The sequence below is a fragment of the Dryobates pubescens genome, chromosome 6, assembly GCF_014839835.1.
Source record: "Dryobates pubescens isolate bDryPub1 chromosome 6, bDryPub1.pri, whole genome shotgun sequence".
NCBI lineage: Eukaryota > Metazoa > Chordata > Aves > Piciformes > Picidae > Dryobates > Dryobates pubescens.
In genome coordinates, this window is record NC_071617.1 from 16,156,924 (window position 1) to 16,179,818 (window position 22,895).

General features: G+C 38.5%; 1 protein-coding gene across 1 annotated transcript in view; it reads left to right on the forward strand.

Moving 5' to 3' along the window:
* ADGRG6 (adhesion G protein-coupled receptor G6) overlaps positions 1 to 22,895 on the forward strand; it is a 114,810-nt gene that overhangs the window by 77,054 nt on the left and 14,861 nt on the right. The window contains exons 10-19 of the mRNA XM_054162664.1: positions 2,823 to 2,965; positions 3,544 to 3,658; positions 6,017 to 6,078; positions 7,472 to 7,679; positions 9,069 to 9,234; positions 11,569 to 11,709; positions 15,194 to 15,310; positions 16,196 to 16,241; positions 17,910 to 18,016; positions 22,357 to 22,484. Coding sequence (XP_054018639.1) covers positions 2,823 to 2,965; positions 3,544 to 3,658; positions 6,017 to 6,078; positions 7,472 to 7,679; positions 9,069 to 9,234; positions 11,569 to 11,709; positions 15,194 to 15,310; positions 16,196 to 16,241; positions 17,910 to 18,016; positions 22,357 to 22,484 — 1,233 coding nt within the window. The remainder of the gene's footprint in view (positions 1 to 2,822; positions 2,966 to 3,543; positions 3,659 to 6,016; positions 6,079 to 7,471; positions 7,680 to 9,068; positions 9,235 to 11,568; positions 11,710 to 15,193; positions 15,311 to 16,195; positions 16,242 to 17,909; positions 18,017 to 22,356; positions 22,485 to 22,895) is intronic.

The following is a 22,895-nucleotide window of genomic DNA, read 5'->3' on the forward strand; positions in this document are numbered from 1 at the left end:
GTACAGATCACTGTAGGTGATCTGTAATTTGTAACTGATTATTGCTGTAAGAATCCCTCTGCTTACATCCCTACATGCATACATCCCTATTGTATGTACAGCATACAATAAAAGGTGTAAGGTTGGGTGTAACAAATGTGATGACTTTAGCAAAGCATGGTAGTGTCCCCATTTATTTGAGTGCAGGCCTACTGTTTCCCAAATCAAGAATTTTGTTCTTCATCATTAAAATGTTTTCTTTTTGAGATTTGAGTGTGACAAAAGTGGAGGGAAACATTCAAGCTTCCTATTGCATCAGCTGTCAAGCTAGAAGGTATTTATTTAATTTAGGAACCTAGCATGAGTGATTCTGAAAAGTTCTTCATAATGTGGAGCAGGGTCTGATTACACAAACATGTACTATAAGAGTTTCTCAGGAAAAAAAGAACCAAACAGTACTTCATAGCAAATACTTTACAACTTTTCAAGACAGCTGTAGCCAGTTCTACCTCATCTGTCATCATCCCTTTGTTTTTTGTTGCCATTATCCTTTTGAACAGTTACAGGTACTAGATATAATTTTAATTAGTTGAAAGTCCTTCAATATGCAGCATAGCAGTAGCAGTGACTGTTCACTTATGACTTCTGTTTTACAGCCAAAGCATTGAGGTAGGGAGTGGCATCAGTATATTAAGTTTTCCTCTTCTGAAGTAAAGGGAATAGATGAGTGAAGCCAGAATCTTTTAGGAAAGATGGTTTAAGTGCCAGGAGACTCTGGGGCTGAAATAGTGGAGGGCTGAAGGAACTGGCAATCATGTAAGTAATTTCCATGCTTCTGCTAAAAATAAATGCCATAATAAACTTGTGCCTCATAATATATCTGAGGTATACAGCAAGAGCCTGCTAATGCACATCTACCCTACTGAGACTATTGCCATATGTTGAACACTCCATAGAGGCCAAAGGACTGTTAGGAGCTCTCTATCTGTGAAAGCAGGGCAGGAGCAATCTGGTGAGAGATCACTGGAATTTCTCTGCTAAAATGGATCAGTTGGGAAAAAAACACAAGCCAAACCAGCAGGTGATCACATTTTAATCTTCTTCTCCAGAAGCATGTTACCAGTAAAACAGTGGATATGGCAAGAAGAAAAAGAAGTGTACTGCTGTTCAACAACAACACTCCAAAAACAAATAAACAAAACAAATCCCCAAACAAAACAAAACCAAAGCAAAACCAAATAAATTCAAAAGAACAACAAAAAATACACAAAACCAAACAACAACAAAAACCCTATAGCACTACAACCAGGGACTGAGTATATACTTATTTCTTTACATCTGCATCAATGAAATATGTGGAATATTTATTTCACATTCATGACTTCTTGATGAGGTTTTGACTTTTATAAATTTTTAATTTGACCAAGAGATTGTTTTCTAATGCCAGCTCTTTTAATGCCATTTCACTAATAAGAGTACTTCAGAGTAATTGGCTGAATTTGTTCAGTTTACAGAATGATGTCTGACAGAAAGAGGGTTAAATCTGCCATCTAACAACAACACCTGTATACTAAGCTGCAGTTTTATTCTGTACCAAACTAGGTACCTCTGGAAAGTGCAGCTCTGACCTGTCATCATGGGGATGTCTTTTTGGAAATGAAGTCCTGATCTCTGTGGTCCTTCTCCCATACAGTGCTCCTGCAGACTTCTAAGTAGACTGCAAGATCCTTTATCTCACTGCTGCTTTCTTGCACTGGGGAACAGTGGCGAAAGCAGCTCTGTTTGGTGTGTGCCCCACTCGCTGTATGTATGCTGGCAGTGCAACTGCTTGCCAGGCTGCCAGGAATAGCTCACACACTGTGAAGGTCTGTCTCTATTCAGGCTTCTGGGTATCCAAGGGCAAAGCTAAGATGAAGACAGCCCAAAGCAGGCTTTTTTCTTTTTTCCACATTTTGGCTCCCATGGAGTTCCAATGTTCCATGCTTCAGTGGCGTCACCTCCTACTAGCCAGAGCCAAGCAATGCTCATGGGTACCAACATATTCTCTTCTCCAACATGTGTTTTCTGAGTCCCAGGAGGAAATTTTTGAGCCTTCCACTCTGGACTTATTTTCCTGTGTTCTGCTAGAACTGGTTTTCTGTTCATTTTTCCCTTCCAGAAAAGTTATGTTTTTGGACAAGGGTGGAGATTGTTTTATTTCTCTCACAGCAAAGGGACTTGAGCCCTTTGAACTAGTTCTTATGCTCCAGAAAGTAGCAGTGGGCTACAGTACAAAATAGTTATAACTACTCAAACTTAAATTACTCATCTGAGCAGCTAGACTTTCCTAATTAGGACTAAATGTTTCAGAAGTCAGGGTGGTTTTCACTGCATCAGTATTTAGACAAATGTTAGGCATCTGTTCTATGTTAATCTTCTACCTCTGTAGTCAGTGAAGAGATAGACCCTTTGACGGATGGCTTGTCCTATCCTGATATGTTCCATAAGGTGGGATGAATCAGCTCTAAAGTTCCTAAGCATCAGCAGCCAGATTTTTCAATTTAGTTAGGGCCGGTTTGGAACTCACAACTCAGATTTATGCTTTCACCTTTGAAGATTATCAAAGTCTTCTGAAAATGTTTCTTAGTTCTTCTGATAAGATGCTTCATTAATGGTAATCAAAGGACAAAATTCCCAACCATATTTTCTTGTCATGGCCCTGTATACACAAAAATCATAATGAGCAACATTGTTATGATGACACCGTTCCATACTCAGAAAGCCAGAGTTTGTCAGATATTTTTATTTCCAAACATTTGGCCTCTGCTCTTCTGACTCAAACACTCAGATAATTTTCCTTGCAGTTTTGAGGTTTTGGCTCTTCTGGTTTATAATTCTACCAACAATATCAATTTAGAAGAGGAAGACATCCGACAGAAGCTCATAAATAATAATGGAACCATAGAAGGAGGGTATAGGCTTCATACTGTGAATGTCGATCCAGTTGGTAAGTAGTTTTCACCTTTATTACACAACAGATTTTATTTGCTTGTCCACAAATAAGCATCTTCTGTGTCAAAATTATCACATTTCCAAACAGTATGACTTTCAGATTTTAAATTGTCCCTTTAAGCCTCAGTGTTCCACTAATCTCAGAGAGCTGTGCTCAAGATAGCTCTTTTAACACAAATACGGTTGTCCAGGTTGCTTTAGTTAGTGTTTTGCTGAGTCATTCAAAGAGGCTGGGACAGTTCTTGACAGATACTCTGGTATAGGAGAAAGAGGTGTGGTTTACAGCCAGAGCTGCAGAGAGACATTTCAGACCTCCAAGGTCTCTCATGCCCTCTCCTCAAGCTGTTGTGCTCTTGCCAGCTGCTGCTCTTAGTCAATCCTTTCCCTTAAGCAGCAGTGGTATGTTGTCCCCTATTGTTCACCGTTCCATTGCCACTGCTGTACAGATAACAACCAAGCATTCATTTGAAGGCAGCTTTGTGCTGTTGACTGGTTGATGAGCTCAGGATAAGAAATGGAAAATGATTAGATGAAGAAATTACCATTAACACTGATACACTTTTGTTCTTACAGAAAAATGTTTAGCTGAAGAAAACCCTCCAAACTATTTTTGGCCAGATACCAGACCAACTGTGACCAATTTCACATTATGCCATGGGAGCTCAGTTCAGACTGCATCCAGAACCTGGTAGGCATTCATGTATCTGAGAAGATGAAGGCTTCAAATGCAACTTTCTGGTTATACAGTTAAACTGCCTCCTCCATAATGGTTGCCATTGGCTGGTATTTTATTTCAGGAAGATGATTTCTATACTGAGAAATTACATGTGAGTGTAGAAGTATGCACTTCATAGGTAAGAAAAAAAGGCTCATCTTGTGTAGGGCATACTGAGGCTATCAATTAATACATGTTCAAAGTGACTATAAACCCAGCACTTTCTTGCAGAATGAAACTGCTTTTCTTAAGTTATGATGTTGATGTTACCTCTACTCCCTCCTAGAGTGATACAGGTCCAGAAGAGGGCCACAAAAATGATCAGGGTATTGGAGCACCTCTGCTATGATGACAGGCTGAGGGAGCTGGGGGTGTTCAGCCTGGAAGAGAGGAGGCTCCAGGGAGACCTAGTAGCAGCCTTCCAGTACTTGAAGGGGGCCTACAAGAAGGATGGAGAGAGGCTGTTTACAAAGGCCTGCAGTGATAGGATGAAGCGCTATAGCTTCAAACTAAAGAAGAGCAAATTTAGATTGGATGTTAGGAACAAGTTCTTTCATGAGGGTAGTTGAACACTGGAGCAGGTTGCCCAGGGAGGTGGTTGGGGCCCCATCCCCGGAGATAGTCAAAGTGAGGCTCAACAGTGCTCTGGGCAACCTAATCTAGTTGAGGATGTCCCTGCTTACTGCAGAGGGGGTTGGACTAGATGACCTTCGGATGTCCCTTCTAACGCAGACCATTCTGTGATTCTACAAAAACCAAAGTTTCACATTTGTGGCCACTCTACTACTGCTATCTGGCTTGTATAAGAAATCATCAACGAAGATGAGATGTGTATTTGGTTTGATCCAGAACCCTTCATCTTGTTAAGGGAAATAAATTCTGTGAAAGAAGCATTTTGCCAGTAGTTAGTCATAACGGAAAGTGGGAATAATCTTCTACTTAAAGATTTGAATTTCAGTTTTTAAGGTTAAAGATAATATTCCCCTAATTCAAGCTTTCTATGTGAATATCTAAAAAAAATAAATAGATGCTGTATATCTGTTTCCCATTTGTAGTCTTACTATGCCCACATTGTATCTGGAATGTGTTCTGAGAAGACCCAATCTTTTGCTTCTTGAAACAACATGGCAACATGGGTGTGAATCATCTTTTAAGTTTCTGTGCCAAACAGGAAAGCAACCAGCATTATATTTAACTAACTCACTTCCTCAGCCTCTTAGTCTTGTACAAGAGCTGCTGGATTCTGATTGACCAGCTTCTGTTGTAGAGCGAGTAGTGCAGAAGTCAAATTGTTTTTATGTCACAGCCTCAGAATCATTAAAAATTAAGGCTTCTGGCCTTTGCTGCCCCAGTCTTGCTTATCTTTGTTGCTCATTTGTGGTCTACACAATGCCATTAATTGTCAGTGTACAGCACTTCTCATTAAAAGATGACTATATTCTGCACTGTGCTATGCTTTGCTTGGCTCTGACACTGTTAGCTTTTGCCAGAATGGAGCACAGGTGGGATGTGTTTTGAGAGAAGAGGAAGCTCTGCTAATGGTCTCCTCTAGTGCTGTGCATCCCACAGCAGGTAACCTGCTGGTGTGCTGTTATAATAAAGGTGCTCACCTGAGGAATGACTTTATCATGTGCTAAGTGAAAGGATGAATTTTTCATATTCTCCATCCTGCCTTTGCCATACAATGATAATGTGATTGTCTTAAAGAAAACCGAGGTGAAAGTGTGCTTGATTTTGGAGTATTTTGCTATGTGATTGATTTTGGACACATTATCTGAGTATTTGCTATGATAAGGCTTTTCTAAAAAGTGTTTTGAAGACATATATCTTTGTATCTGTCCCTCACCTTGGACATGGATCTGATGGTGACCTGCCTTAGTTTTCTTGGGTTGCTTAAGTTTATGTCTCCACATAGCTTCTGTGCATGTTATACTGAGAGTTATTACAGCTTGCTATTGATTTGACCAAAGCTATTTATATCAAAGGGAAATTATCATCTGATTAGGCCATAATAGGGACATAATAATTTGTGTCAACATTTAGGTCTTTTCTGAAATGCAGGGGCAGAATTTCCACTGACACAGTTTATCATACCACTATAGGAGGCAGCTGGGAATTTGTCCAAAAGAAGTAGAGTTTCTGTCAGCATTATCACTTTATTGATCACATATTTCCACTGTCAAGCATACATAATTCTTTTTACGAAAGGCCATGCTGATAGGAAAACAGTGAATTGAAAAGAGTGGACCAGTGTGACACCTACAAAATAATGAGCCCTCACATGACTTTGCTGTTGTATTTCATATGAATTTTGCCATTTTTCTCCTTTAGCTATTTGGGTCTGCATAATTACACATCATACTGGGGGCAGCCTGATCTTAGAAATTGCACAGGTGAGTATACTGATGTTGATCTTTGACTAAAGGAGTAATTTTGTAACCGCTGATTACTGCTTACTATAAGGAATTTACATTAAGGAAAGCATTGTCTTCCTTGATGCTAAGTTGCTTAAAATCTTTCCAAAAATCCACAACGGTGCAAAATAAATATTTAAACTGTTGGGGAAGTGCACCATGTTGAATTCAGTCCACTCATAGAAAGCATAGAAATCAATTAAATAAGTCAAATTCTTCAGGTAATTTAAGCTAGAACAGAGGCATGCAATAGCTTTCCTCAGCCTGATTTTCAGATTCAGGCAAATTTTCAACTGTTTCCAGTGCCTGTTAAGTGCCAGTGGAAAGACTCCCACTCTTTTCACTGGGCTTACGATCAGACATTTTCAGATTTATCCTGTTTGTAAAATACCCCTTGATGTCATTCTGGCCTTCAAGGAGTAATAAATTAAATAGACAACAATTTATGGGCTTTTTTTAGAGCCAGAGTTAGTCAAGAGAAATGTACTCTTATAAGCAATTCAGAGCACCTACAGTAAGCTCCTGTTATGAATGGCTTTCTTAGAGAAGCTTCTTTTTCTTTCTCAACTCATAGAGGTTGTCCAAGGGGGGCTTGGCTACCTAAATTAGTTGCTTGAGTACTTGCAATCAGGCAATATGAAAATGCCTTTTCATGTAAAGTGAACATTCTGGAGTAAACACAAGATTAAAAAAACACAAGCAGTTGCAGACTAAAGAAGGCTGGTATTTCAAAGTCTTACTTGCAAATTTCAGTAAATCTCACATATTGTAAAATGCAAGTGTTTGCATCAGTTTCCTATCCAGGTGGAAACAAACCTACAGTTTAGCACGGGATTTACACTGATGTTTTACCATTGGACACACTATCAAACTTTCCTTATAAGCAAGATTCTTCTAATGAAATTTGCTTGTATGTTGTGTTTGCCAGCCCTCTGAGTAAGAGTACAATCCTCTGAAGGGACTGAATCATTTGCAGTGAGGTCAGACTTCTCCCCAAGGCTTAAAAGAGTGAATAGTTTGTCCATAATAGAGACTTTGGATACATTTCTTTCACTTCAAGAGTGAGAAAGGATCACATAAGGAGAAAAAAAAAATTCCTTACTTGCCCTTTTTTTTTTTTTCAGTCAGCCCCTTAAATTTACAAACTCAAAGAAAAAAGATACTGTTGAGTACAGTATATAATCAGCAGATTCTATATTTTTTTCATAAAATTATAAATTTGATAAAATGATAACATCTTATGTTCATTGTAAGTGCCACAGAACACTCTCTAGCTTTCCCCAATGAGGATAAAAATCTGTGTTTCTGAATTACTTTCGGGCTGATAAGCATTGTTTGCTCTTTGCACTTCATTTTGCTTGTATACTCACAGAAAACGCAGCTGACATTGCCAATCAGCTTCTGAATCTCACCAGTGAAGGGCAGCAGCTAACTTCAGACAAAGTAAACGATGTTGTGCAGAAGCTAAAAAAAATTGTGAACGATGAAGAAATTGACGAATCGCTGGGTTCTACTGTGGTGACAATATTTTCCAATATTCTAAACAGTTCAGACAGTGTATTGGCAGCATCATCCTCAGAGTAAGTATTTCTGCGTTTGGGACAAGATTTTGAGAGTAACCTGCAAGGTTAGACAAACAATTGCAGTACAAAAATCAATTTTTTCTAATTGCCATTACAAAGAATTTTCCAACTTGGATACACAGATATTTCTTCTTGTACTAAAATTAATACACATGACAAAGATAATGTATTTGGATGGAAAAGAAGTCTCCTGCTATATGGCACAGCAGAGATTTAAGTAAGGTTACAAAATTACTTCAGGACCAGTGACGTGTAGTCAGTTTCTGGAAATCAAAAGCTTTTGTTTTCAAGAGAGATGTGTAAGTTTACAGCCTGACAGTCTCCTTGTGAATACACAGAGGGATGATGGAGAGATAGTCAATAATGAGAGTCATCTCAAATGTGGAGAGCATACAGAGCACAGGGCATTGAGTCCATCATCAGTAGATTTGCTGACGACACCAAGCTGGGGGCAGGAGTTGATCTGCTGGAGGGTAGAGAGGCTCTGCAGAGGGACCTCGACAGGCTGGGCAGATGGGCAGAGTCCAACGGCATGAGATTTAACACATCCAAGTGCCGGGTTCTGCACATTGGCCACAACAACGCCATGCAAAGCTACAGGCTGGAGTCAGAGTGGCTGGAGAACAGCCAGGCAGAAAGGGACCTGGGGGTGCTGGTCGACGGTAGACTGAACATGAGCCTGCAGTGTGCCCAGGCAGCTAAGAGGGCCAATGGCATCCTGGCCTGCATTAGGAACAGTGTGGCCAGCAGGAGCAGGGAGGTCATTCTGCCCCTGTACACTGCACTGGTTAGGCCACACCTCGAGTACTGTGTCCAGTTCTGGGCCCCTCAGTTTAGGAAGGATGTTGACTTGCTGGAACAAGTCCAGAGAAGAGCAACAAAGTTGGTGAGGGGTTTGGAACATAAGCCCTATGAGGAGAGGCTGAGGGAGCTGGGGTTGCTTAGCCTGGAGAAGAGGAGACTCAGGAGTGACCTTACTACTCTCTACAACTATCTGAAGGGAGGTTGTAGACAGAGGGATGTTGGTCTCTTCTCCCAGACAGCCAGTACCAGAACAAGAGGACACAGTCTCAGGCTGCGCCAGGGGAGGTTCAGGCTAGTTGTTAGGAAAAAGTTCTATACAGAAAGAGTGATTGCACATTGGAATGGGCTGCCCAGGGAGGTGGTGGAGTTGCCATCATTGGAGGTTTTCAGGAGAAGACTTGATGGGGTGCTTGGTGCCATGGGTTAGTTGTTTAGGTGGTGTTGGATTGGTTGGTGGGTTGGACGTGATGATCTTGAAGGTCTCTTCCAACCTGGTTTATTCTATGTATATTCTGTGTATATGTATAATATTTTCTGGTTTTCTGTATTCAGTTTTTAGAATAATTTCATTTCTGTTTTTAGAGCTCTAAAAACTATTGATGCCTTAGCTTTAAAGATCCAGTTCACTGGACCATCCATGAGTATTTCAACACGAAATCTTGCACTTGGAGTGTCTTCTATAAACTCAGCTTCATTCAGAGGTGGTTCTTTCAGTGTCAGTCCACAGAATAATGCATCTGATTTTCAGGTATGGAGCCAGTAGTTGTATTTGAACATGAAATGTACCTGTTGTTCCAACTGTGTTTACTGTCGTTCCTCTAAAACCACTTAAAACTCCCCGTTCCCCCCTACTTTCTATTTCCTTTTTCCTGTAATTATCCATATTAATGTAGTATTTCCTTGACTGACAGGAAACCCAGATAAACTTACACCTTCCGTATGGGTGAAAAGTAATTTGCGTACAAATACACAACAGACTTTATCCTTTGTAGGTTGTTTTTACTAATGAGAAGAGATAATAATCATTAACAGCCTGCTGTGTTACCCATTGTACACTAACAATTCCATTGATGCATTTCAGCTTTGGAATAAAACGCCTACATGTAGGTAGGTTAATTACATGTAGATTTATGCAGATACACAATAGGTTTTCAGCCTTCCAGTATAGTTTAAACACCTGCTGCTAGCAGAGACCTACAACTGATCCAGGTGTCCCACACATAGGATGTTGGGCTTGTGACATTTGGATTTACAGGGTGCTTCAAGACATTCATGTGGAGCCTGAAAACTAAGAGAAAGAGGTGTCAAAATGCAGAATGGTCTTCAGTGCTACAGTACCTAGACAGGCTGCTGTAGTTAAGATATTTGGCACTGCCTCAAAAGTATTTTTTCTTCTTGTTTCACAAGTAGAAAAGCTCAGATGTCTAAAACCTATGAAATAACATTTGAGATGTACATGAACACCTGCTGGGATTTCTGTTGAAATCGGTAGCAATGCGTTGCTGAGATTTTTTTCATTTCACTCTGTGCCTGTTTGCATCTTTTGACCCAGAAATGCTTTTAAAAATGTCATTGCGGTGCATTTTTTTTTCACAGCTGTGTAAGAAGTCTATGGCAGAGGTAATGTAATCTTAAGTTTCTTGGGAGAAATGCACAGAAAAGCTTAAACAAGAAAATTTTAAAATCTGCTGTGTTGGGGCAAGAGGAACCAAGACTGAGCTCAAACAAAACAACAAGTTATAAAAAATGCTTAAAGGCTTATCACTAGAATATAAGCATCTCGTGGAACCAAATTAATTCCCACTGCAAATTGGCAAGGCAGCAATGCTAATAAATGTCTGATCATTTCATAAGATGCCATGTACTGTAAAAATCAAAATAAGTTATGAAAATAGTACTAGAAAAAGTAGTAAAATAAACCATGCTGCAGGTCTTTTACATGTTGTGTATATACACTTTGTATCAAAATTCAAATGCAAGTATAAATTGATACATAGATTTAATATAATTGAGTGTTCACGTTTATACTTGTGGACATTTTGGCTAAAATGAGTTGGAAATCAATTTATTTTATTTGACGTTTTTGATGACCATAAATCTCTTTCATTTAGTTTCCTTATTAACAAAGCTCAGTATCTGAGTGCTCTTTGATAGTTATCAAAGGAACACTTCTCCAGATTTCATCCTGTATGTATGGAAAGAGGAAAAATTCTGAAGCCAGGTTTGGGATGTTCGCATGTATAAGAATTACCATCTGTGGCATGAGGACATCCAGGAATATTCTTGCCCTGGAATCATTTATTACGGCACCGTCTAAATAATCATAAAATCCAAACTCCGTCAGATTTTTTGTAATGTTCCTATTGGAACAAGAGTTTGTTTTTAGGATTTCACATTTCCAACAGCTGACAGAATTCTTAGCATCCTTCCTACCAGAAGAGTCCGCAGCAGTTGTGGTCACCTTTAATATTTTCCATGCTATCCCTGCTGCAGGGAGATTCCCTTGTGAAAGCCCATGTTTTTCACCAGTGATGTGATGATCTATCCCAGGATCATCAGGGAGCATTAATGTCTTTGAACTGTGTGTCAGGATGTTTCCAGATTTTATTTCATTGCTTTTTTTCTTAAATCAGATACCAAGCAAATGAATCCATGGCTATTTGGAATGATTCTATTTCAGTCCCCTGTGTCTCTATGTTTCTTGCCAAACCTTTGACTAAGTTAGCTTTTGGTGATTCATATTATTAAATTGTTCCTGTAATACTATATCCTTACAGAAGCCTCCACCACTTTGTTTGCAGAGAATGCCTAATGGGACATCTTTATCACACATACACACACACTTTTTTGTGGCAGAATTATCCATTGAAAACATTTTTATCCTTCTGGAATAGTGGAAAAACATCCTAAGCTTTAAAAAAAATTATTCATTGCATCAACTCTTACACAGGTACAGCTCATATTAGTGTTTACTGGTTTGAGTCCCTTGTTTAGATGTCTCTGTATAAGGATGTGAACCCAGCTGTGGACAGTGGATGGTATGGGGTTTGTTTGAACATGTTCTGTTGTTTTTCTTTAACAGATAGATTTTGACAAGGATCATACAAATGCCTTGGCTTCTGTTGTTCTGCCACCAAGTTTACTGAGGAATTTAAGTCAAGAAGAGTTTGAAATTATATCCAGGGCTCAGTTTACTTTCTTCAATAAAAATGGTCTTTTTCAGGTAAACTTTCATATGTCTGAAGTAATTTCAGTTAAAGCCAGCTGCTAAAAGTTCTTTGTAGCATCTCATGAGTTGCAGGAATGAGAAAGTGATAGCAGATGTGAGCACTAGAAACAATGTTATGTTCAGAGTGACAAAATAGTGAAAATGCCAAGGTTTAATTAAAGGTAGCAAATTCCTCTTATATGAGAGATAAAGTTTTTCTTAGGGTAATCTATGGAAAACTATATCCCAGCTGCATATAATCAAAATAAAATAGACAGAATTATTAAAACAGCATAACTTTTGTTAAATGCTTTAATATAGGTCCTTGATGTTCAGTGGAGCCAAGCTCTTTTCTATCAGAAGTGATTTTGGCTAACACTTCCAAGTACTCTTTCTTTCTCTTTCCATTAAAAGAGTTGATTGGTCATAGCCAGGTGGCTACCTAGTTGGAAACTCTGGGCTGACAGACATCAACCAAAGAACATTTGATTCTATATACATAATTCTTCTTTTCATACATGTGTTCTTAGAAGCACACCGTATTTTAATATGAAATAAGATAACAATATATCTACCTAAAATCTGGAGGGGCTCAGGAAGATTTGATCTTTCCTCCTTTGGGTCCCATCAAGGGATAATTATAAATAGTTCTGAGTGGTACATGGCAAAAAATTAGGAAATGTTCACAGCTTGTAAAAAAAAACCCAAAAAACCAAAACACACAATAATAACCCAAAACACACTTATTTTGAAGAGAAAAAAAAAAAAGGAAAAGAAAAAGAAAAAGAGCTAATTAAAAAGGAAACATTGTTTCATAGTGAACTGTAGGCTGAGCCTCAGAAGATTTGAGTTTGTTTTCCCATTAGTGACCTTTGGCTCTTGTGCATCCGCAGAACTCTGTAGTATTGTATTGTCCCTATATTATCGTTTTTGTTGGCAGTGTATCCAGATTCTTCAGATAATCCAGGCAAGAAAATACCCATGACCCTCGGTTGCCTTCTGAAATACACCCCAAAGTATCTTCATTTAAAATAGTGTACATTGGAAGCCTGCTTTTGAGAAAAACAGGATGCATACATTTAATAAAGAAACCAGAAGAATGCAGGTGTTTTTTATCATAATGCCATAAAACCATATAAAGTCAGAAGTTGTCTTTTAATGGTATTAAAATGTATTTCTAAGGGATACTTTATAAGTAAGTAAAAAGCAAAAGCCAGGAAAATATGCAACCAAAATTCTTTCCATGTTTTGTGTTTTTCAAACTATTCTCATGTGATATGGGCAACAGAATTAATTCAAAGCTTACAAAATTCAGTAAGTCTAAAAAACACAAATGAATAAATAAATTCTAAAAATAAAGCCTAAATATAAATTGATGCAGATGCCACCTCAAACCAAAATAACTTTAGCCATTAGTATAAATTTATTTTATAAATGTATTTATTCCAATTCCAATTTAAAAAACCAAACATTGCTATTAGTTGTATTTATAAGCATTCAACATAAGAGTGAAATACCTTATTTTACAGCATTGGAGGTTTTTTTTTTATTGCAGCTGAGGGAATACTAGTGAGTTTTATCTTGTCAGTCGTTAAAGAAGACAATATGACAAATTGATGTAAGCTATTCAAGACGAGATTCATTTCACCAAAGGCAGGTCTGTTCAATGTGCATACCCATGCCTGAACTGTTGTCCATAGTTGCTTCCAAAGCTTGTCAATGGAAAAGAAGGACTCTGTTGAGATGTGACATCTCATCCTCTGACACCTGCAGAACACATGTTCTCCAGACAAAGGAGTATAGTGCAATTTAAGACACCCCAAGGTACAAAGGTATTTCTGGCAGACATAACAATGAACCTGTAAGATATGTGAGATTTTCTTCAGTAGCAGCTGGAAACTGGGCAGGAGATTTATTTTTAGGCAACCCATCGTCAGCCTAGGTGTATAAAATAGGATGTACCAGTCTCCTGTCATCAACTATGTTAAGAAATGCTAGAATGGCCACTTCAGGTCTAGATATATTTTTATTTGTCTAAAGTTAGGTTGGAAGGATTATCCTCATGAGTTCTGTGCAAATATATAAATGTAATGCAGGCTAGACCAGATTTATTTATTGGCAGTAGCTTCAGCATAGTTTTACTTTGTAGCTCTATATGGTTTATAGTCTGAAGGCTTACTGCTGTGTAGCTAAATAAGCAGTTATCTGCATTTCACTTTAATACACATATACTTTAATATACACATCCCTTTCTAAGGACAGGTAAGAATATATTAAATTGCCTTCCCTGAAGAGACCATCTGATATTTTCTTCTAGGTTTTGTTATCTACTAGAGACAGAATCCACTGAAACCCATAGAATTCTGTCCAGAGGTTTTCATAGACTTACCAAATGTTGAAATTTAAGTCATATCCAAGAGGTTTTCTTTAAGCTGAATGTTCAAGAACTGTCTAGAAAACTGCATTTTGATTCCTTTGCAGTTTTTATGTTTTCTGTAAATTAAGTCACAAATGAGTCTTAAGAAATTAAATATTATTTTCAGAATAATGTGCATTAAATAGCTAAAGCTATTCTGTCTCTCAAGAGTAGTGGGATCTCATGAGCCCAGTGGTGAGCTGCTACCTGATACCTTGTCAGGATGACAAAACCCCTAGACTGAAGGAATCAAGCAATTTCAGGGGTTTAGCAGCCCAGATTTTTGGAGGAAAAGTGAGGGGCAATAGATTTCATTTGACCTAAGATCTGCCACAGACAGTGACCAAGTTTTCCAGCTTCCCATAAGGCCAACCAGGCATGTAACTATGGAGGTTTCAATGGAAGCTCATTTAAAGGAAATAGCACTTCCATTTTAATTAAGTCATCAATCCAAGGAAAACTTCTGTTCCAGAAATCTCTTAACATGCTGCTTTGTCATTACAGGTTAGAAATGGTATTGCTCAGTGATAGTGTCAATCTTCTATTTAAATTCTCATCAAATAAGACCTCGTAGAAAATATAATCTCCTACAATATGTAACATTCCTTTGACTTTATCTACAGCTACTTAGTAATTCATCGTAAGCTGGAGAGTGATGTAGCAACTATATATAAGAACAAACCATTTCCCAAATACTTTGCATCTACTAAAAAGGATAGCATCAACAATTCTTGTTTATGGAAACGAGCTAATAATGTCATGGTTTGTTATCTGCCACACTGTTTGGGTTATCATTTTGTTAGCATCAGACATAATGATTAAAAAGGGAACTTCCACCTTTTAACCTCTACCTATAAATGTGTCTGTATATGTTTGTGACTATAAGGAAAATACGGAAACTTCCATGAGAGAAACCCATAATTGGATTTTATAAACACAGTGTTCTTACATTGCCTGATCAAAAGTGTAGAAATGCTGACAACTTATTTATTCTGGCACGCTGCAAAAATGAAACTGCATACGCTGGCTTTTATGTTATGTGCTATGTAAGCATTTATTACATTTTTTCTGAATCTTTCAAAGGATGCAGAAAATCCTGCCAATTTGACCAGTTTTGTGGTGGCATGCAGCATTGGAAACATAACCATTCAGGATCTTCAGGATTATGTGAAGGTTACAATTAAACATACCAAAATACAGGTAAAATAAGATTTATTATTCAGAGGAATGTCGCTTATATATAGTAAAGGGTATGTTATATGTAGTGAAGGGTAGGTTCTATATAGTAAAGGCTGAAAGGGGGTTGTAGTGAGGCAGAGGTTGGTCTCTTCTCCCAGGCAACCAGTACCAGAACAAGAGGACACAGTCTCAGGCTGCGTCAGGGGAGGTTTAGGCTGGAGGTTAGGAGGAAGTTTTACACAGAGAGAGTGATTGCCCACTGGAATGGGCTGCCCGAGGAGGTGGTGGGGTCGCCGTCGCTGGGGGTGTTCAGGGCGAGGCTTGACAGGATGCTTGGTTCCATGGTTTAGTTGATTAGGTGGTGTTGGATGATAGGTTGGACACGATGATCTTGAAGGTCTCTTCCAACCTGGTTTATTCTATTCTATTCTAAGCATATAGCCTGATGGGTTTGAATAAATTTTGAGTAAGAACAGAAACTCAAATGGAAATAAAAGCTCTAAAGCAAAAAAAACCCAAAGCAAGTAAGTAAAAATTTAAACCAAATAACCCTCTACTGTCCTCACACATTCCAACTCCATTCATAATCTAACATTTGTCTGAAATAATATTGATTCTGCAATTTCTGTGACAATGACTGTGGGCAAAACCTGTGCTCATGACCATGTTCACCACCAGCAAAACAGCACAGAGGAACGGTGGTCTAGATTTTGTAGTCTGGGCAGATCTGTCTTTTTAGCAGAATAAATTCTAATTTGACACAAGCTGAAATGTCAACAATCCAAATAATATTTATTCTTCCGCTCACTGATGAAAAGACAAATAATAGAACTGTTGCAAATGTATATGTTGATGAGATTTATGTTTGAAAAGGTGTACAAAGTCTACTTTTGCATGTGTTCTTAGGAAGATCCTAAGCCTACCTGTGTCTTCTGGGATATGAACAAAAATGGTAAGTTTAAAAATACTATAATTTCTTATATGTGGAGAGTAAAGATGTCTTAAGTTAAATCAGTCGCAGTCTTGGCCATTTTACTTCTTAATCCTTGCAGAATGAGGTGAAGTCTTTAGGTGATATCATATCTTCTGGTTAGTACAGGTGCTTGTAACAGCAGATGTTAAATAATCTTTTTTTTTTTTTTTACCATTTAAATTTGTAAAATAAAATTATCTTCTGTATCTGATAACAGATTTTCACTGATCTGTCTGCAGGTGCAAATTAAATAGTAATGCCACTCAAACATATAAAGGTTCTAAAGGTTCTTACTCATACTTTTAACTCGTAAGTTTGAAAACACTGGGTTGTTTGAGATTGTGCCCATTACACATCTTAAGCTGCTTTGTCTTCAGAGGAAAGTTAGGAACTACATCACATGTACTTCATCCACCCTATAAATGGATGAGAATCAACCTGATGAGCTCCCATATCCAGACACACATTAACAAGGCAGTATTTTAGCTCATTCTTCATTGCTACTGCCTTGTGTGTGATTTTATACTCAGGCTCTTCATCCTTTGCACATAACTTTCCAGAGCCTTCTATATAGAGATTACTACTGAGATGCTACTCTTCCCTGTGTTGAAACAGAGAGTGGAGAAGTAACTGTCCTTAGCAGTAGGATACTGGGTGGAGGGATTTAGTACAGAGAGTATTGCAAGAAATAAAATTTACCATCCAAAGTTGTAATTGAAAGCAGAAAATTCAGACAGAAGAACTGAGGAGAATGCAAAAGGATAAAAAAAAATGAGGGGAAAAAAAAAGACTAAAAGAAACACTTTAATGAGAAACACAAAGGGAGGAAACTTCTCAGTGGCTGCTTGAGTGGGGAAAGTTTTAAGTAGTTTTGGAACATCTTCACAGTTTTTTGAGAGATCCTGTCTTGAATTTGAGGTAAAGTTATAGGGTCAGTCAGATAATGTGATGAATGTTGTCTGGAGTTGTGCGAAAACTTCTTTCAGGAGTTCAGAGTATGTGAACTATTACACAAAATGAGTTAGTATTTTAGCAGGGGAAAATGAAAAGTAATCAGAAATACAAATTTTACTTTTTAACATCTATTTCAAAGAGAAAATTCCATTTATTTTTCAGAATGGGCTTTTCGGAGCAAATGAGTAGGGGGTAGTTTACTTCACGTTTTTTGTTAATGCCTCGGAGGATCCTTCTGCATTACATGCTGCAGAAGGACAGGACCACTCTTGGGTCACGAATGCTTTTATGTGCCTAGGGATATATGAGTAGGAGGGTGGCAGGTACAGATATCACATCACTGTGATAAAAGAGAGTTTTACAATGATCTTCTTGATGGGTGAAACTAAGGTATGTCTTAATGCATGAACCACAAAGTAGTTCTTATTCATCTCTCATTCATCAAAAAACTCCCTGCTATCTATAGATCTCTATTGCTTCCACTCAGTACTCCATTACTGGGGCACTCATGTGGTATGATTCCTTGTAGAAACTGGGGAACGGAACACTTTCTTCTGTCATAATTGGTTTTAGTATATATTCAATCAATGTAAGAAAACACTTCTGCATTTGTACAAGATAAAGTGAGGAATCTGTTAAAAGAGTGACATGAGTTTGTTGGAAAGAACAGTTTCTCCTCTTTCATTTCCACAGGTGGCAATGGTGGCTGGAACCCTGAGGGCTGCCAAGTGAGCACAGAGTCCAATGAAAATGAGACAGTTTGCTTATGCAACCACCTCACACACTTCGGGGTCCTAATGGTAGGCAAAATCCCTGTTCACTAAGTTGTCTCTCCAAGAAACTGCAATGCAGTTTTCATCCTGGGTGAAGACAACTCTCATTTTTCTTACTTGTCTTATTCCTTTTGCATGTATTTTTTAATAACAATGCATCTTTTCCCCCCTTATTGTCACTAAGTTATATTTTCACAACAAAATAGCTAGTGATAAGTATTCAAGAATGATGTAATGAATAAAGTAAACAATGAAAGTCTATTACTATGTTTTTTTACAAGTGACTAAATATTGTAAAATAAAAAGTAAAATATGCCCACATGAGTATTCTAAATTTTGAAAGTATTGTGTCCCATAAGACATGGAGTTGAGACTTCTGAGTGATACCAAAATACAAAAAGTGTATTGTAACATCCAACTTCAAAGAAGCTGCATCAAAAGAGGTGTGGCCAGCAGATTGAGAGAAGTGATTCTCCTCTACTCTCATGAGACCCCCACCTGGACTGCTGTGCTTAGCTATAGGGCCCCCAGTGTAAGGAAGACATGGACCTGATTGAATGGATCCAGAGGAGGGCCAGGAAGATGGTCAGGGAGATGGAGCACCTCCTGTATGAAGACAGGATGAGTTGAGGTTGTTCAACTTGGAGAAGGAAGGCTCCAGGGAGACCTTAGAGTGTCCTTCCACTACATAAAGGAGGCCTATGGGAAAGATTGGGAGGGATTCTATTAGAGAGCATAGTGATAGGAAAAAAGGATAGAAGCTTTAAACTGAGCAAGGGTAGATTTAGATTAGATGTAAGGAAGAAGTTCATTATTGTGAGGATGGTGAGGCACTGAAACAGGCTGTCAGAGAAGTTGTGGGTGCCCCCTTTACTCTGCCCTCATGACACCACACCTAGAATACTGCATACAGTTTTGGGCTTCCCAGTTCGAGAGAGATAGGGGCCTGATGGAAAGAGTCCAAAGGAGAGATACAAGGATGACTGGGGGACTTCAACATCTCCCCTGTGAAGAAAGACTGAGGGAAGTAGGGCTGTTTAGACTTGAGAAGGCTGAGAGGGGATCTTACCAATGTCTATAAATATTTGAGAGGTGGGTGTCAATATGAAGCTGGTGGTGTCCAGTGATAGGACAAGGAACAACAGGTACTAGCTGGAACACAGGATGCTCCATCTCAACATGAGGAGAACCTCTTCTATGGTGAGAGTGACAGAGCACTAAAGCAGGGCACCCAGAGAGTTTGCAGAGTCTTCCTCTCTGGATACATTCCTGCATGGCCTGCTCAAGATGATCATACATTCACAGGTTGGACTCGATGATGCTTGGGGTCTCTTCCAACCTTAGTTATACTGTGATACTGTGATACTTTGGCACAGGGGTTGGGCTAGATGATCTCTACAGCTCCCTTCCAATCCCTAACATTCTGTGATTCTGTGTTCAAAGACCCCTTGTATGGGGCTTTGAGCAACCTGATCTAGTGAAAGGTGTTGCTGGTGGTTTGGAAATACATGATCTTTAAGGTCTTTTCCAACCCAAACCATTCTATGATTCTTTGAAAGTTGGGATATGGCTGGGTGAAGAAGAAAGTCAGGGACTGTAAAACCAAGGGCTAGTAATAACATTTCCAATAAAAAGTGGAAAGAGTTGATCTCAATGAGGTCTAAGGTGCAGGGTATCCCTGTCATTTCCCTTAATATAGTCTGGTACCAGTGACCTGCATCTGAGATGGGAAGGTGTGAAGGATGGGAAGGAATGAACAGGATACAAGTCTATGTAGTTTTGAAATGTCAAAATCTGGAAAGCTGCAAGTTGTTTTCAGAATAAAAGAAGATAGGAGAAAAAGTTGAGGTGCTGTTTTCAAAACAAACTTAAAAAAAGATGTACATGTATTGCTAGGGAAAACAGTCATGGAAAGAAAAATATCCTACAGTCAATAAAACTGCTGATGGAAATGAAGTCAGGGGAGCACAATAATCCCCTTTCATCCTCAGATTTAAGAAGTTAAATGGTCCCTTGCAAATTTAGATTTCCAAATGTGACAAGATTTATATTGATCTAATGATAAAAAGTATGAAGCAATAACTTCTTTGATGAGATGTGTAAGCCCATACTTGCTGTTCTTTTATAAAAGACTTTCGTCAGGTTTGGGGATGCCACACAGTACAGGCTGCCTCTCAGAGAAAGTCTCCCCACTGAGAGCTGGTACAAAATGTGTAACTCTGCTCTTTCGGAGCCTTAAGCAAAGTCTCCAGACTGGGTGTCTGAGATAAGAATAGCCTGTTAGGGAGCTGCATTCAGGTGCCTACAGTAATTGGCATGTGAAGCATTTTTGAAGGGAAAAACTCCCAATATGAAAAAGATGGAATACTGCTATCTTTTCTTAACACTTGGTGATGTTTTAAATTTATTTTATTTTAAGATCAGAAGTGGGCTGAAATATTTATTCCCATCTGAAATTAACATGCTTTAGCCTCTGAATCTCACCTGTTGAAAAGGTGTTTGCTCCTGATCACAGCAGTGCTCCTAGTGGAAGTATTTGGGTTTTATTTAACTTGTCAGTGTCACAGGACTTAACCACACAAAGGAGCCATGTGCACTTTTTCAGCTTTGGCCTTTTAAACCCTTCTCAATAGAGCTGCTCTCTTCATGTCATGCTCAGATGTAGATATGAAAAAGCCCCAAGATTTTGGTCTTTTTGAAAGCTAAATTGTGGTCTTGTTTCACTTTTCATCCTTGAAGGGAGAAAAAAGGGCTTTCTTCAGGATATATTCAATGAATCCCTTCTCTTTCCTGAACGCTTTTGTGGCAGGAGGAAATAAGGCAGAAGTTCTTTGAATCAGGGCTATGTTCCAGCAGTTTTGACCCTTCTAATTGCTTTCTCATTTTAATAATCTTTTCTGACTTTAATTTAGCTATTAAATTATTTTCAAATAGGACTCTCCTTATACATATATAAACTGTGATATAAAGTTGGGACAGAGTGTGAAAAACATGCTGCTTCCTTTTTCTATGAAGAATGGCAAGTTTTGTAGTGTCTTATTAATTTATTTTTGCTGGATAGTCTTACTGTGGCCAACTGTGACCCCGTAGAATGGCACCATTATGTTTCAGTATTTGCTTACATTTACTCCACAGTGATATAGACCCAAACATTCTAATTTTTTGTTCTCCTTAAAAAAAGGAAATGACACTGGTATTTATTCTCTGACGGTATGGTGTGGCAATTGCAGCTGGACAGAAAACTGGAAAAAAGTCCTCAGAACGTTCCTGCTTCATTTCCAAATTATTATTTTTTTAATGTTGTCTATGTCACTATTTTTCTGACCAATTCTATTTATAACTGTAGTTTGCATGTCAAAACAGACCATAAAACAAAAAAGCAGTATCTTGCCCTTGGTTTCACCCATACGTGAGTAGGCACATTGACTCTTACGAACGTTTATTAAAAAGCACTGATGTCAGAAACTCTGAGAATATTGCATATTTCAGTATGAATAACTATAAATTGTATTTTCCTAAATCTTACATCTTCTTAAAGTAAGCAGTGAAACTGAAAAGTTTGAAAAGGGGAGATGTTTCCAGAGAAGGACATTAGAACTCCTGATACTGAAATACAAGGTTTAGTATCAGGCTCTGTCTATTTGCTGATCCCAGCACTTACGATTCTTAAAGTGCAATGTTTTGAATAGAAATGGGAAGGAATTAAGAGACGCAGCAATCATAGACTAAGGTTACTCAGTAAGCATGAACCATAATGTCAGGGTTATAGCAGTGTTGTTCTCTCGAGAAAGACAGGGATCTGCTGGAGAGTCCAACAAAGAGCTATGAGGATGATTGCAGGACTTGAACATATCTCTTATGAAGAAAGACTGAGAGAACTGGGGCTGTTTAGTCTTGAGATGAGAAGGCTGAGAGGGAATCTCATCAACATCTGTAAGTATCTGAGGGGTGGGTGTCAAGATGAAGGTCACAGTCTCTTTCTGTTGGTGCCCATTGATAGGACAAGGAACACTGAAAACAACCTAGAACACAGGATGTTCCACCTCAACACAAGGAGACACTTCTTTACAGTGAGGGTGATGGAGCACTGGAACAGGCCGCACAGAAAGGCTGTGGAGTCTCTTTTTTCTGGAGAATTTCAAAACCCATCTGGATGCAATCCTGTGTGGCTTGCCCTGGATGGTCCTGTTTTGGCAGGAGGGTTTGGACTAGACGATCTCTGCAGGTCCCTTTCAACCCCTAACATTCTGTGATTCTTTGATTCTGTGAAAGTGCTTTTGAGCTTTATTTGACTAATTACCAAGAAAGAGTGTTGAGTTCATGAAAAAGATGTTTACTATAACTGATGCCTCTTCCTCCTCACACAGGACCTTCAGAGAGCTGCTACAGAAATTGACCCACATAATACCAAGGTCCTCACTTTTATCACTTACATAGGCTGTGGGATATCTGCTATATTTTCAGCTGCAACTCTTCTGACGTATATTGCATTTGAGTAAGTATTAGCTCTGTGGAAAATATCACAAAAAAAAATACCCATATGTGACAAATAAAATAAATTAGTTATAAGATTAGGGTGGTTTATTTGTCTAGGAAGGGAAATCTATGTGTAAGAAAATAAATATGCAAAATCATGGTCAGAATGTTTTTCAAGGGAACTTAAGTTCAGACTCTTTCCTCCTGTTTCCAATGAATGCGTTTTGCTGCTCAGGCCTGGGAATAAGGCTCATGTGTCTCAAAATTTTCTCTTTTGGGAGTACAGTATCCTCTGGTTTCTGAACAGGTATGTATTACTTTAAAATCTGCAACCAGTCTTTTTGTAAAAACATAACAAAACAAAACTTGCCTGTGTGAGCATAAAAAGTCTTAAGAAATTTCCAACTAGAATAATTACATTTTAGAGCCC